At 69.2% G+C, this 14,436-nt stretch overlaps 7 protein-coding genes across 7 annotated transcripts; 4 read left to right on the top strand and 3 right to left on the bottom strand.

The window, feature by feature from the left end:
• Positions 1 to 406: 406 nt before the first annotated feature.
• Positions 407 to 1,661, top strand: RHG (ring-h2 finger protein; the record flags this gene model as incomplete). The annotated part of the gene is made up of 2 exons (XM_002504332.1): positions 407 to 721; positions 854 to 1,661. 2 exons carry the CDS (start codon positions 407 to 409, stop codon positions 1,562 to 1,564), a joined length of 1,026 nt encoding a protein of 341 aa, XP_002504378.1. The 3' UTR covers positions 1,565 to 1,661.
• On the bottom strand, positions 1,596 to 7,890 carry MICPUN_61536 (hypothetical protein; the record flags this gene model as incomplete). The annotated part of the gene is made up of 1 exon (XM_002504659.1): positions 1,596 to 7,890. One exon carries the CDS (start codon positions 7,888 to 7,890, stop codon positions 1,741 to 1,743), a length of 6,150 nt encoding a protein of 2,049 aa, XP_002504705.1. The 3' UTR covers positions 1,596 to 1,740.
• A 338-nt stretch (positions 7,891 to 8,228) lies between these two features.
• Positions 8,229 to 9,079, top strand: MICPUN_84762 (predicted protein; the record flags this gene model as incomplete). Its single annotated transcript, XM_002504333.1, has 2 exons — positions 8,229 to 8,360; positions 8,543 to 9,079. 2 exons carry the CDS (start codon positions 8,229 to 8,231, stop codon positions 9,077 to 9,079), a joined length of 669 nt encoding a protein of 222 aa, XP_002504379.1.
• A 273-nt stretch (positions 9,080 to 9,352) lies between these two features.
• MICPUN_71221 (peptidyl-prolyl cis-trans isomerase) lies at positions 9,353 to 9,940 on the top strand (the record flags this gene model as incomplete). Its single annotated transcript, XM_002504334.1, has 1 exon — positions 9,353 to 9,940. A coding segment is annotated over one exon (588 nt), but the record flags the coding sequence as incomplete, so codon positions are not given.
• Positions 9,941 to 10,028: 88 nt separating this feature from the next.
• Positions 10,029 to 11,959, bottom strand: MICPUN_61539 (predicted protein; the record flags this gene model as incomplete). Its single annotated transcript, XM_002504660.1, has 1 exon — positions 10,029 to 11,959. One exon carries the CDS (start codon positions 11,957 to 11,959, stop codon positions 10,112 to 10,114), a length of 1,848 nt encoding a protein of 615 aa, XP_002504706.1. The 3' UTR covers positions 10,029 to 10,111.
• Positions 11,960 to 12,100: 141 nt separating this feature from the next.
• On the top strand, positions 12,101 to 13,255 carry MICPUN_102431 (predicted protein; the record flags this gene model as incomplete). The annotated part of the gene is made up of 1 exon (XM_002504335.1): positions 12,101 to 13,255. One exon carries the CDS (start codon positions 12,101 to 12,103, stop codon positions 13,253 to 13,255), a length of 1,155 nt encoding a protein of 384 aa, XP_002504381.1.
• Positions 13,256 to 13,469: 214 nt separating this feature from the next.
• On the bottom strand, positions 13,470 to 14,357 carry MICPUN_61541 (predicted protein; the record flags this gene model as incomplete). Its single annotated transcript, XM_002504661.1, has 1 exon — positions 13,470 to 14,357. One exon carries the CDS (start codon positions 14,355 to 14,357, stop codon positions 13,470 to 13,472), a length of 888 nt encoding a protein of 295 aa, XP_002504707.1.
• Between the last annotated feature and the right edge of the window lie 79 nt (positions 14,358 to 14,436).

Here is a 14,436-nt window from a genome sequence, read left to right on the forward strand (position 1 = left end):
AGGGAGGTTCGCGCCCGCTCTCGTCGCGCCGTCCCCGCCTCTCTTCTCCCGGGTGTTTTTCGGCTGAAAAGCCCCGCCGTGCCTGCGCTCATCGGCGCGGTCCTTCGCCCTCTGCGCGGCGCGCTGGCGGAGCACCTCCCGCTGCTCCGCGACCCGCCGCTCCTGCTCAGCCTTGTCGAAGGCCTCCTTCGCCCTCCGGGTCGCCATGACGCAACGGGCGGGTCCTCCCTTCGCGCGCGTGCGGCGTCCCCCTCGAATGGCTCGTCCCAGATTTGGTGTCGGGATTTGGGCCGAGTCTGTAACGGTCAAAATTCCGAGCGGGGCGGTATCGGCATTTCCGCGGACCTCTCTGGCTGGAGGACCACCCGCCACACCCAACACCGCGCGCGGCAGTATCGGCGCAGATATGAGCGCGGAGCCGACGCCGATGAGCACGCACTCGTCGCCGACGAAAAAGTGCAGGGTGGACGGCGGATGCGTGCCCGCCACCCCGCCGTCGCTGACCAAGTCCTCCAGGGAGAACGAATCTCCCGCGAATGGCTCGCACTCGGGGAAAAATTCTCCGGGGGCCGACGACGCGAAGGAGCCGCGGATATCGAACGGGTCCAGCGTTCCGGAAGATGCGCGGGTGTCCGAGTCATCCGACGGGGATGCGCCGCTCGATATCGAGACCGTCGCCGAGGAAGCGCGCGGGGGTGTCGGTCACGGCGACGTCGAGGAGGTTCGTTGACCCCGCAATTGCGTCGGCTCTTTATTCCCCCCCTTCGTTCCGGTCGGACGGGTCACGAGAAGATCCTCCCTACGCCCCCGCACCCGCCCCGCCTGACGTCCAGACCCCGAACCGACGCCGCAGGACGAGAGCCTGAAGCTCGCGCGGATGCTTCAGGAGCAAGAGCGCGCCTACTACATGCTTCAGCACCGGCTCAACACCCCGACCGCCGGGCGTCACCCCGAAGATGTCCGAGGCCTAGAGGAGGACACCCAGTACAGATTTGATCAAGGCGGCGACGACGACGAAGTCGTCGGCGACGGCGTCGCGGAGGACGACGACGCCGAGACCCCTCCCGCGGCGATCCCGGCCGCGGGCGCCGACGAGGACGAGTCCATTCGCCTCGCGCGCGAGCTCATGGCCGAGGAGCAGCGCGTGTTTCAGGCGCGCATGCTCGAGTGGGCGGGCATGTCGGTGAATCCAGACACCGGCGACGTCGACGAAGACGATGCGGGCGTGGACGTGGAGGCGATGACGTACGAGGAACTGACCGCGCTCGGGGAACAGATCGGGACGCAGTCGAAGGGACTCGCGCCCGAGGTGATCGACGCGCTGCCCGTGCGCCGGTACACATGCGCCGGAACGGCACCCGGGCGCGAGGAGGAGAAGTGCATGATTTGCCTGTCGGAGTTTGAGGAGGGCGACGAGGCGGCGCGCGTGCCCAAGTGCGGGCACGAGTATCACCGAGGGTGCCTGACGCCGTGGCTCGGCGACAACAAGTGCTGCCCGATATGCAAGACGGAGATTGACGCGGGGGAGGTGCTGAAAGGGGCGGAGGGTGCGAGCGGCGCGTGAGGGGCGCGTCGCGACCGACGGGGAAGCAAACGTGGCACGTTCGGCTCCCCGTTTTCATTTATCGATAGACTATCATATCGAGCCGCGAGCTCTGCGTTTTCGGCGACTTGAGCTAACACGTGTCACTCGAACCGCGCCCGCGCGCCTCGTCCGTCCACGCGCCCCCCCATTCTCGCTCAGAGTTTGAGCGCGAGCGGGTGGTCGGGCCTGAGCACGATTCGGCATTCCTCCTTCGGATCCCAAACCGTCGCGATCACCCCGCCTTTACCCGGCTTGTCCTGCGGCGTCATCCCGCACAAACCCAACACCACCCTACCGCACTCGCCCCCCTCGCGGTCCAGCACCTCCGCCAACGACTTGGCCTTCTTCCCGATGAGCTGAGCCCTGACCCGCGCGCCGCGATGATCGCCGAGGGTGACGAACGCCATGTCGTACGATCGACCCGTCTTTGGATTTTGCAACCGACGCGTACCCCTAATCGGTTCGCGCGCCACCACCGCGCCAATCACCGAGACCTTTCCCGGGGGTTTATCCCTCGCGAGCGTGGGAAGGGCGGAGAAGCTAACCGGCTCGCCGCCGTCCCCCGGCCACGCCGTGCGAAGCGTCTCGATCGCCCGGCTGTTATTATTATACGCCTGGGACGCGTCGACGTTGCTAAGCGGGGTTCCCCGCGCCGGTTCGTATTCCCCGCCGGTTCGTGTGCCCCCGCCCGTGATCGGGAACGTGCCCATCGACTCTTCGCACGCGGTCCACAGCTCCGTCGCCGCGGACGCCAGCTGTGTCCTCGCGTGTCTCGCGCCCGCGGCGTCGCCGAGGCCGCCGCGGAGGACGGGCACCGCGACGGTTCGTATCCGCCGGGCGTTACCGAGCGTTACGCGCGCGAGCGACGCGAGGAAACGAATCGCCGCGGCGGCGGCGTCGACGTCCTTGCCCACGGGCGCGTCCGAGACGTTGTGCGTGACGTTGTGATGACGCGAGTAGCCGCCGGAGGTGCCGACAAAAAAACCACCCGGACCACCCGCGCCCGGGCCACCACCTCGCGCGTCGATGGACGAATCGAAGGAATCGCCCCCGGGCGCCAACGACGGCGCCCGAAACGTCCGCATCGCGCGCTCCATCGCGCCTCCCAACGCGGGCGGCTGACCAACCGCCGCGCGCAACGCCTGGTTCGCCTCGGCGGCGTCCGACGCTTCGAACCAACGCCGGTGCGACACGCCGAGCCTCGACGCGTCCTCGCCTGAAGCCGCCAGCGCGGCGTCGAGCGCGCGCCTCGCAGCTGCAGCGCCCCTGTGCCCGCACGAGGCGACCACCTCCGCGAGCGCCGCGCGTTGGCACGCGTCGAGCAGCACCCTAACGCACTCCGCGAGGGTGTCGTCGCCGATGGAGTACTCCGGCGAGTCGAGCATCGCTCGGAGGTGCTCTTTACCGGCGGCGCACTCCACCCGCGCGTCTCTTAACGCCGCCAGCGCGGGAGCCGCGGCGACGATCGCGGAGAGGAGCTCGTACAGCGCCGCCCTGACGCACGGCGGGACGCACTCGTGCTCCCTCGGGGCGGACTTGGCGGGATCCGGCGGCGGCGGCGGCGGCGTGCACGCGTCCACGAAGGAACCAGCGAGAAGCGGCAAGATTTCCCGAGCGAAATCGTCGCACTCGCCCGCTCTGTCCTTTGCGCGAAGGAGCTCGGCGAGGGCGTTCAGCGCGCCGCACGCCGCGGCGGTAGCGCCGGGGACGGGCCTGCACGCGTTCCCGTGCCTCGCGCGGGTCAGCGCGCGGCGGACAAAGGCGGCGACGGCGAACCTACGCAGCCGCGTCCCTCCCGGACCGCAGCTGGCCATCCCGGACCACGCCGCGTTTGCGGCGTTTGCGGCGGCGGCTCGAGTGGGCTCCCTCGGCGGACCCCGCTCCCACGCGGCGTGCACCAGCGACGCCAGCGCGCGAACCAGGCTCGGGTCGTTAAAGTCGAACAGGTAGGAGGACGGGGCTCGGGTCGCGGGTTCGATTCCCGGCGCGGCCAACGACGCGAAGGCGTCTGCGAGCCACGCGTCGGCGCGAGCCAGTCGGTTCGCCGCTCTTCGCAAAGACGCGTGCGCGGCGTCGGCTCGGAAGGACCCGGCGAATGCGGACTGCGCGGCGGCCGTCTTGTGGACGCTCGTCGCGGCGGTGTGCGCGGCGGACGCGTGGCAGTGGCGCTCGGCGACCCGGCGCAGCGTCGCGACGAGCCTCGTGGGATACTCGGCGAAAATCGCTCCCGAATGATTCGCGGCTGCCGAACTCGACGCTGAAGTCGTGAAGGGCAGCCGGTGCATCGCCTCGGGCGCGACCCTCGCCGCGGCGACGCACACCCCCGCCACCGCATCCGCCCACGCAACCTGCGCGGGCGTCCCGGCCACCTCCCCCCCGCGCGCGGCCGCGATGTCCAGCACTCCGTTCGCCGACGCTACGACGGCGGCGGCGACATCCGACGCGCATCGCTCCTTAACTCCCGCGTATGCCGAGCGGACCCACTCCGTTCGCGTCGCCAGCGAGGCGCCGCGCGGGTGCGCCGCGTCGCGCGCCGCGTTCGCGTTCGAGCCATCGAGCGCTGGAGCGAGCTTCGGGTGCGCGCGGATGGCGCGCGTGAGCCTGGCGCGCGCTCGGCCGAGGCCCCTCGCGTCCGCGCCTCCCGTTTCGTCCAAGCCTCCGTCGTGAACGTCGTCCGAATCGTCCATCTGTCCCTTTCGCCCGCGGCCGGAAGAACCCGCGGCGGGATCCAGCGCGGCGTGCGTCCACAGCTTGAGCAAGGGCGCGCCCACCCCCGCGCCCAGCACCGGCGACGCGTCCCTGAGCCTGCTGTACAGCCGCAGCGCGAGCGCCCTGTGCGGCGCCCTCGCTCGGGTCCAAAAATCAAAAGGCGAAAACGGCGCCACCAGCTCGCGCTCCGCGACGCCCCACGACCACGACCTGAGGCGCAGCATCGCGCCCGCGCTCCGCGCGGCGGTTTCGATGACCCCGCGGGCGCATCCGCTGCCGGTTCCGCTCGCGTCCAGCCGTTTCAGGATCGGGTCGACCCCCGCGGCGGGCGAGCGGCGAGCCGGGTGGTCCGCCTCGAGTAAAAATCGCAGCGCCGGCCACGCGTGGTCGCGGAGGGCCTCGGCGACGGCTCTGGCCTCGGCGACGGACCCCTCGGCACCCTCCGCGCAACCCGCGGCGCGCCTCGCGACCGTCGCGGCGGCGGCGACGAGGCGCAGCGCCCTTCGCCTGAGCTTGGTCCGAAAGGGAAACCTCGGGTGAAGAAACGCCGCAGTCGTCGGCGATATCAACGCGGCGACGCCGGGCGCCACGACAAATGGAAGAGCGCCACGTGTTACTCCTCCATTCGTCGCCGCCTCCGCGACGGGGTCTCGGGACTCGGGCGCGTCGCCGTCGTCGTCGTCGCCGCCGCCGCTCGCGGATGACACGTGTCGCCTGAGCGCGTTGAGCGCGTGGAGGAGTAACACGTGGCACTCCTCCATTCGCTCGAGCAGGAAATCCGAATCGGCGGCGGCCGGTCCCTCCGTTTGGTCCTCGGCGACGCCGCCCGTCGTTGACGCGTTTCCTGAAACGGCTCGTGCGAGCGCCGTTTCGAGCTCAGGGGTCAGCGGTGGAGGCGGGGAAGGCGCGTCGTCGTCGTCGTGAAGGAGCACGTCACCGCCAGCGTGCCCGCTCGCCCGCCACCTCGCGTGTTCGCGAAGTAAACAAAACTCCTGCCCGAGGACGGCGAGGACGGTGACCGCGCTCGTCGTCACCGCGCCCACCACAGACGCGCTCCATCCCTCCAACTGCGAATCCATCCCCGTAACGGCCGTCCCGATGCGAAACGCCGCGGCGGAGGCGTGTTCCACGACGCGAAGCGCCGCGCGGAGCGTCGCCGCCCGGGTGGTGACTGGTCGACGTCGAAACGCGACGGCGCCGTCGCCGCCGACGAGACGAGCCAACGCGCTAACCGTCGCGTCGCCGAGAACTCTGAGCCGTTCACGCCGCGTCGCGTCTTCGTCAGAGCCAGAGGAGTCCCCGCTCGGGTTCGACCCCTCGACCCCGCGGTTTTCCACTCGTCCAGAGGCGAATTCTCCCGCGGCGTCGCGCCACCGCCTCGCGACGAAGACGGCCAACGCGGCGCACGCGGCGAGCTCTTTTTCGGCTGCCAGCTGTGTCGCTCGCGCCGCGTCGGATCCGCCGCCGCCGGCTACGTCGTCGCCCGCCGACTGCTCCGCCGCCTCGACCGCGTCGTTCGCGCGAGCCGTCCAATGCGCGAGGTCGGCGGCATCGGGCGCGGTTCCGAGACGTCGGTCGTAACGGTCGTACCGGTCAACGGCTTCTCGGAGCGTCGCCGCCGCGACGCAGCCGCGTCCGCCGGATGCGTTTCCTGACCCGTCCATCTCCGCGGCGAGACGCATCGCGGCCATCTCCGCGGCGTCGCGTCGCGCCGCGCGCTCCGCGGCCGTTACGACCGTTACCGGCTTCGCCTTGCGTCTCCTGCGCCTTACCCGAACGGTCCGCCTTGATCGATCCGCCCGCCCCTCTTCGCGATCGTCGTCGTCGTCGTCGTCGTCCCCCGCGGGCGGCCGGTGACTCGCCGCGTCGTCGGCAGCGACACGCGGGCGCTTCGCGACGGGGGGGCGGTGGCGATGCGACCCTCCTCCGCCGCCGCGTCCGCCGTTCGCTTCGGCCCGGTCCCGCTCCCCGTCGTCGTCCAATCGTCGTTCGTGGAATCTTTCGTCATCCCTCCCCGAACATCCGTCGGCCGTTTGCGGCGGATCAATCTCCGCCAACGCCGCGCGATGCGACGCCGCGGTCGACGCCGACGTCGTCCCCGCCGGGACGCGGCGGCGACGCGGGGGGGACGCGGGGGGCGTCGTATCGTCCGCCTCCGCCCGGGTGAGGTCGACGGGGCCGTTTTCGACGTTTTCGACGTTTTCAGCCCCGGCGTTTTCGGCGATTTCAACCTCGACGTCCGTCTCGTAGTCCTCCTCGCCGTCGCTGGAGTCCAGGTCGGAGCCCGACGAGTCGTCGTCGTCGATCAGGACGACGGGCGAAGGCGCCGAACGATTGGACGCGTCGGATCCGCCGCCGGCCGCGTGTTCGCCCCCGCGACGAAGATCTTGTAACACAGCTGTAACACCGTCCCCGTCACCGTCACCGTCCGCGGTTAGACCCAAGGCGAGAACTCGCGCGAGCCTCGACGCCACGCGAGCCCTCATCGCGGACGTTCTCGACTTGCGCTCGTGACGCGCCAAGTTTCGGCGCGAGGCGGCGCCGGCGGGGTTCGAACCCTCAACCTCCGCGTCCAGCTCCTTTTCCAGCCCCAACGCTCGGCGCCGGCGTCGAAACTGCTCGCGCTGCGCGAGGGGCAGGTCGAGTATCGGCGGTGCGTCGGCGCCGGCGACGATGCGCGTGGTGATGAGGTAGTGCGCCACGCTCTGCCACCCGTGCTCGATGGCCTCGTGCGTGAGCTGCTGCGTGGGGAACAGCCCGCGCTTAGCTCGGAGGCAGTTGGCTCCCGAGCAGTTGCAGATGTCGCGGCACACCGGGCACCGCCACTCGGCATCCGCGAGCGCCTCGTCGATGTTTTCGCCCATGCGCATCTCCAGGCACCACCCGCACCACGCGCCGCGGCCTCTGCCCCCCGGCGGCGTCTTGCGCCACCGCGCGCACTGACACGAAGTCTTGACGTCGGCGGTTTTTTGCCTGCAAAAGTGGCACGACGTGCACTCGGTGCACCCGGGGGGGTGAACGTCTTTGCACCACACCTTGCCCCCCCGCCCGTCCCTGCCCCACGGACGCCGACGGCCGTAGAGGCGATCGTAATGCTCGGCGGTGTAGTACTCCTGAGCGCCGTGCTCGCGCTCCTGCGCCTCTCTGAGCCGCGCGAGCTCGGGGCCGATCTTGCCCGCGTTGATCCCGGTCACCACGCGCGGGGCTCGGCGCCCGCGGTCGTCGCCGCGGTCGCCCGCGGACGCGGCGCCGGCGGCGGCGGATGATGCGGGCGCGGATGCGTCGCCCGTGCCGAGGACATCGTCGACGTCGCCGCAGAGGATCGCGCGTTCCTCCTCGTCCACCTCCGCCCGCGTCGTCGACCTGGGCACCCCCGCGTCGTCCTCGGTCGCGTCGAGATTCGATGCGGGCGCCGTCGCCGCGGCCGTCCTCCGCGCGTCGGCCAGGACCGCGGCTCGGAGCTCCGCGTCCTCGAGGTCGCTCGCGTCGTCCTCGGACGCGTCGGATTCGGACGAGTCCAGGTCGGAGCCCATATCGGGGCGCCGGGGCGCCATGGTGACTGATGATCCCGTGTGCCCAGGTTTGAAATCGGACATCTTTGACGCAAAATGCGAAATGGGAATGCGACGCGTGAAATGCTCATAGAAAGAGATCGATCATTCGAACAGGAGTTTGTGAGACATCCAACGGCAATTACGCACAAACGGCAAACGGTTCTGCGACACGGATTTCGACGAGATCTCTCCCCGCTGCGTTCCGTGCCGAGACCGTCATTCACGTGACGCGCGCCCTCCCCGCGGCCGCGCGTGCCCTCACCGGTCGGTCCTCCGAGACCATGTCGGCCTTCACGATCACCTCAACCTCCGTGGCGTCCTCCGCGGCGTCCTCCGTCCGCGCCGCGCGTCGCAGGGCGCTCGGCGCGCGCGGCGTCGGCATGGGCGGAGGCGTCGCGGCGAAGGGTCGCCGCGCTGCGGTGTTCTGCTGCGCCGCGTCGCTGGTGAAGGACGACGGGCGGCCGGTCATCATCATCGACAACTACGACAGCTTCACGTACAACCTCTCCCAGGTACGCGCGTTGGCGACGAAGGAGCCGATCGTCCCGCCCTCGAGCTCGCGCGCCCCCGCGACGCTTCCGCCCTCGCCCGAACCCTACGGCGATCCAATCGACCTCCTATCCACTTCCGACTTTTTGTCGCCCGACGCGATCGACGCTGACCCCGCGTTCCCCCCGGACCCTCCGTTCGACAGTACCTCGGCGACCTCGGGCAGGACCACGTCGTGTTCAAGAACGACGAGAAGACCGTGGAGGAGATCCGCGCCATGAACCCCAAGGGCATCATGGTCTCCCCCGGACCGGGGCGGCCGGAGGACAGCGGCATCTCGCTCGAGGCGTGCGAGAAACTCGGTCCAGAGTTTGGAGTCTTCGGCGTGTGCATGGGTCACCAGTGCATCGGGCAGGTTTTCGGCGGCACCATCGTCAGGGCGCCGTGCGGTCTGATGCACGGCAAATCGTCCCCGGTGTGGCACACCGAGGACGCGGCGACGATGCTCGCCGGGCTCCCGTCGCCCTTCCAGGCGGCGCGGTATCACTCCCTCGTCATCTCGAGAGACGACTTCCCGGATGACGAGCTGGAGGTCACCGCGTGGACGGAGGACGAGACGATCATGGCGGTGCGGCACAGGCGGTACCCGAAGATCCAGGGCGTGCAGTTTCACCCGGAGAGCATCATCACCGAGAACGGGCTGACGATCATTCGGAACTGGGTGGCGCTCATCAACGCGTGACGTGTTGGTGTGGGCGGTTATGTAATTCATCTAATCATTCTTTTGGCGATCGAACCGCGACCCACAACTCCTCGCGCGCGCCGTCGTCGGAGAGAGATGCTCCTCCTTCGCGCGGTATCATCCGCGATCGCGTCGTCGTCGTCGATGGCGTGGCGTCGCGCCGCGTCCGTGCGCCCGCGCCGCGTCGCGACGTCGTCCTCGACGACGTCGTCGATCGCGCGAGGGACCCGGAGAAGGATGGCGACGTCGGCCGCCGCGGTGAACCACCCGGGGCAGGTCAAGGTGGCGCACATCCTTGTCGAGCCGAAGGACGAACCCCTGCTCGACGAACTCGGCGAGCAGATCGCGGCGGGCGTCGCGACGTTCGCGGAACTCGCGGCGACGCACTCCAAGTGCCCCAGCGGGAAACAGGGCGGCGCGCTCGGGTGGATCTCCCGGGGACAGACCGTGGGGGAGTTCGAACGCGCCGCGTTCACCACGCCGGTCGGAGGCACCTCGAAAGCGACGACGTCCTTCGGCGTGCACCTCATCGAGGTGCTCGACGCGCGCGCGAACGCCCCGACGATCGTGGACGTGTCCATCCAAGACCTCCAGGAAGTTCTCGAGGGCGACCTCGACGAGGTCAACCTCATCGACGTCAGGGAACAGAACGAGTGGGACGCCGCTCGCATCGAGGCGTTCACCCTGAGGCCGCTGTCCACGATGCAGCAGTGGTCGCCGCGATTGTTGGACGACTTCGACCCGGCCAAGCCCACGTACGTCATATGCGCCGCGGGGGTTCGGTCCGCGCGAGCGGCGGCGGCGCTCACGGACCTGGGATTCGACGACGTTCGAAACGTGAGCGGGGGAATGTACGCCTACGGGGGGCCCAACCTCGTGACCGGGAAGTGACGATAACGAGGCGAAGGATGGGGCGAGCGACGGGCGAGCGGCGGGCGTCGCGTTCCTTAGACGGCTGGCTTCGAATATGATAAAAAGAGTTTACCTACGGGGGTTGGGGGTTGCTGACGAGGGTCGTTCGCGTCTCTCCAGTCACGTCTTCGCGCCGTAGCCGGGCGGGGCCTGGTCGGACTTGGAGAGCAGGCACTCGTGGAAGATCTCGAAGTTGTACACGTACCGACCGTCCACGTGCTTCGCCATGATGCATATGGGGTTACCGTTCAGGTGCCTGTCCAGCCGCAGCTTCACGATGCCGATGTCCAGACAGTACTCGTCGAAGAGCAGCACCGACTGGAAGTAATCGAAGGTGTACACGTCCGAGGTGTTGTACCAGTACTCCGCCGCGGTGTCCGGGTTACCCAGCGTCCTCGACCGCCTCGAGACGGAGTAGCTCTCTCCTCCGAACATCCGCCCGTTATCCTCGGCGACGTCGGTCAGCGGGTCCGCCGCCGCATCCTCGGTCTCGTCAATCGCCAGGGTGGTCACCGTGCCCCCGAGCAGCGCCATGTAGTACGGCTCGTCGCACAGCAAGTCGATCTCGAGCCCCGGGGTGAGCGCCTGGAAAAACTTGCATCCGGCTTTTATGAGGTAGTGCGGGGGAACGTCCTGGAATGGTTTGCCGAACTCGCCCCCGGTCTGTATCTCGCTCGCCCTCACGCGCTCCTTGAACCGGCCCTGCACCAGCACCTGAAACGTGCACCGCTTCTGCGTCTTGAAGAAGTCCTCCTTCGTCTTGACCGCCGCCGGGTTCGCCGGGCACCCGATGCCCTTGAACCGGCACACGATCTTCCCCACGAAGAGCTCCGACTCAAAATTCATCCACGTCTCGGTGTTCACGGGACAGCACGTGTCAACCGGCGACGGCACCTTCGACGGCGCCTTCGACCCCGCGCCGCCCCCACCCCCGGCGTCTCCCCGGCCGCCGTTTGCATCCCAGTCGGTGGACTCGAACACCGTCGCGGCGCCGTTCGCGACGCTCTCCAGCTCCTCCCGCACGCGCTCGTCCTCTTCGAGCTCTCTCAGCGTCTTAACCTTGGTGGTGAGATCCGGTCCCCAACGCGTGGCCCACCCACCCAGCGCCCTCTGCTTATCCGCCCTCGGGTTGAACCGGACGAACACGGGCCTGTGCGGCCACGTCGAAGGGTGCGGCAACACTCTGCGCTTGACGGCTTTGTCCTTTCCGAAGTCGTCCGATTTCCCGCCAGACGCGGCTCGCGCCTCTCGGCGAAGTCGCTCGAGCTCTAAACGCTCCTCCTCCTCCCTCGCGATGAGACCCTGCCACCGGAGTATCGCGCGCATCGCCACGCGCAGGGGCACCATGACGTGCCTGTTGACCTGTCGGTACAGCACCGCTCGCTTCCGCTTATCCGCGCGAAGTTTCCGATCCCTCAGTCGCTCAGCCTCCCTCCACTTGGACGGCGAGTCGTCGGACGCGTCGCGGGCGGGGTGCGAGCCGACGGGTCTCGTCGCCGGCGCGCCCTTCCCGGGGCTCGAACCCGCGACCGTCGGGTTCCCCTCGTCGTCGCTCACCGGTCCGTCCTCCTCCGACTCGTCGTCCGAATCGTCGACGTAGGTCTTGTGCACGTCCCTGGCGCCCACGACGTCCGCGAGCGCGAGCAGCGCGAACCGAACGTACGCCGGGGAGACGTGCCCGACGCGGTGCATGGCGACCAAGTCCTCCGTCGGCAAAAACACGCTCCACCAGAGCGTCGCGACGACCGCGAAGGTGGTCCACGCGGGCACCGCGAGCGCCGCGGAGAGCGCCACGGAGCCGAGGAGGGCGATCAGGCAACCGACGATGAAGTGCGCCCACCGGTAGAGGACCCTCGCGCGACGCCCGCACGCGTCCACGACGGGCGAGAGCACGCCGAGCGTGATGCCCACGATCAGCTCCAGCGCGCTGAACGCGCCGCGCAAGGCGGCCACCGCCGGGTCTCCCATCGCCGACGCGCCTCGACGAGTGTGCTCCGAAAATGCACCGCGCCAAAACTGGAGCCCGCCAAAATCACAGTACCAGTACCCTCCCTCACCAGTCGGGACGCTGGTCGTCAGAGCAGGAGGCGCCCAGCTAGGCGACCGGCCATGGAGGAGTTCCTCGAGGACATCGGGCTGGAGAGGTACGCGCCGCGGTTCGCCGAGAACGACGTTCACGCGATCGAGGACCTTCCGACCAAGCCGTCGAAGCTCGAGACGGTTCTCGACATCGTGGGCATCACGGGCAACCCCGGGCACCTGAAGAAGTTCAGGGCTGCGCTCAAGGATGCGCGGGCCAACGGCGGCGGAGGGTCCGCCAAACGCGGGAGGGATGACGACGGGGAAATGTCGCGCGCGATGACCGGCGCGCCGCCGCCCGCGGGCGCGAACGACCCCGCGGCGGCGATCAAAGCCGCGATGGCGGAGGCAAAGGCGAGGGGCGGCGGCATCATCGGCGGGTCCGCGAAGACCCAGGCGGGCGCCATCACCGCCACGGGGATGGCCGCGCTCCCGGTCGGTGACACCCCGGACTCCGTGCGCACCGTGGAGGACTCCATCGCTGCGGCGACGAACGACATCGAAGCCGCCAGCGACGACGAAGTCCTCCGCGTCCTCGAGTTGTACAAATCGCAAGATTTCCTATCCCTCCTCGGCTTGCCCGGCGTGTGGGTGGACGCGTACGGACAGGCGACGTGGGATAAGCACCCCGCGATGTCAACCGGCACGGTCGCGCTCAAGGCTAAGCTCATGGCGCTGAGACTCGAACCATCGCGGTGCCACCACCCGCTCGCGTCCGAGGCGTACGAGTGCGCGCTCGACGCCGCTAGGGCGCTGCAGGGGAAGGATTCCCGAAGGAAGATCTTGACGCTCGCCGTGCAGAGGCGAATCGAGGACATGCGAAAAAAGGGGGAAGGCGACGTGGAGGGCGGGTACGTGAGCATGACGGGGGTACACTACGCCGCGGGCGCCGCGGCGTCCGCGGTGGCCAACTACAGGGGCGAGGACGAGGGCGCTCACGGCCCCGCGCTCAATCCCGCCGCGGGCGGCGGCGGCGGCGGCGGCGGGGTCAGGATCAAGCCGAGCGCCGCGGCGATGGCGGCGGGGGGCGCGTCGGTGGACGGGACACACGGCGGCGCGGCGTCCGTCGCGTCGGTGCCCGGGGAGATGCGGCCGCGCGGGGAGGGCGAGGCGCGCGTCAAGGTGGACCTGGGCGGGATCCGCGACAAGCTCAAGGCTGCGAAGAAGCGACCGAAGTTTATGTGACGGCGACGGGCGGGCGTCGAGGTTGTCGGCGCGAGGTTGGACGCCGGCCGCGAAGGAAACGGGCGTATGGGGGCGGGACGACGGAGTTGAGGTCGCGTTCGTCGTCGTCGTTGGAGAGGGGGGGGTGGGACGGCGGAGGGATGAGACGCGTCGATGCGTTTCGTTCTTCTCGAAACGTTAAAAGTCCTTCGAGACGTTAAAAGTCGACTCCTCGTCACGACCCGGCCTGGAGCTTCTCGAGGATCGCGTCCATGCGATGCTTCATCACCGGTTGCCCCCGCCGCGTCTTCTTCCTGAACTTATCCCTGCCCTCGTTCCGCTTCTCGAAGAACCTCTTGCGCTGGGCGTCCTCCTCCGCCCACTTCGCGCGCAGCACCTTCATCTCGGCCTTCTTCTCCTCCCGCTCCTTGTCAGCCTTGATTTTGGCCGCGACGGTCTTGTTCCAACCCTTGCCGCCCTTCACGCCCTTGGCGCCCTCGCCGAGTTTCCCCTTTCGTCGATGGCCGTCCACGATGTTTCCCGCGAACTCGTCGTCGTCGGATCCGTCCCCGTCCTCGCCGTCGCCGTTCGCCTCCATCCGTCGAAGCATTCGCTTCACGTCGTCGGATGGCTCGCCAGCTGTGTCGTCGTCGGCGCCCTCGCCCGATTGCCCATCGTCCGGGGCGGCCTCCCGCGCCGCGGGCGGCGAGATGACCCAGCCTTTCCCCTTGCGCCGCTTGGCCATCGCGAGGATATCCGCGTTGGTCTCCGTCGGAAGCGACGCCTCCTGCGACGCCAGGCGTCGCGCGTACTCCTCAGGGTCGAACCCCTCCGGCCTCTCGATCTCGTCCCTGAGTCGCTCCTGCACCTTGCGGTACTTGTTCACCTTGCCCGCCATGAGGGCGCGGCGCTTGTCGAGGACGACCCTCTTGTCGTAGGTGCTCTTCTTGGCGCGCGCGAACCTGTCGAGGGAGACGGCGGTGGCGGGGCGGGCGCGCCGGGCGCCCCCCGAGCCGTCGCCCTTCCCCTTCTTCCACTCGCCCCCCGCATTCCCACCGCCGCCGCCCGCGTGCGTCGCGCCGTCGACGCCCATGGCTCTCGCGAGCGCGGGGTCCTCCCTCATGAATCCCTTTGCGCGTCCCTTTGGCATGGCGCGCGGGTTCGCGGGTGGTGCTCGACGATGATTCGCGATGAGAACGGCG

This window comes from Micromonas commoda, chromosome 9, assembly GCF_000090985.2.
Source record: "Micromonas commoda chromosome 9, complete sequence".
Lineage (NCBI taxonomy): Eukaryota > Viridiplantae > Chlorophyta > Mamiellophyceae > Mamiellales > Mamiellaceae > Micromonas > Micromonas commoda.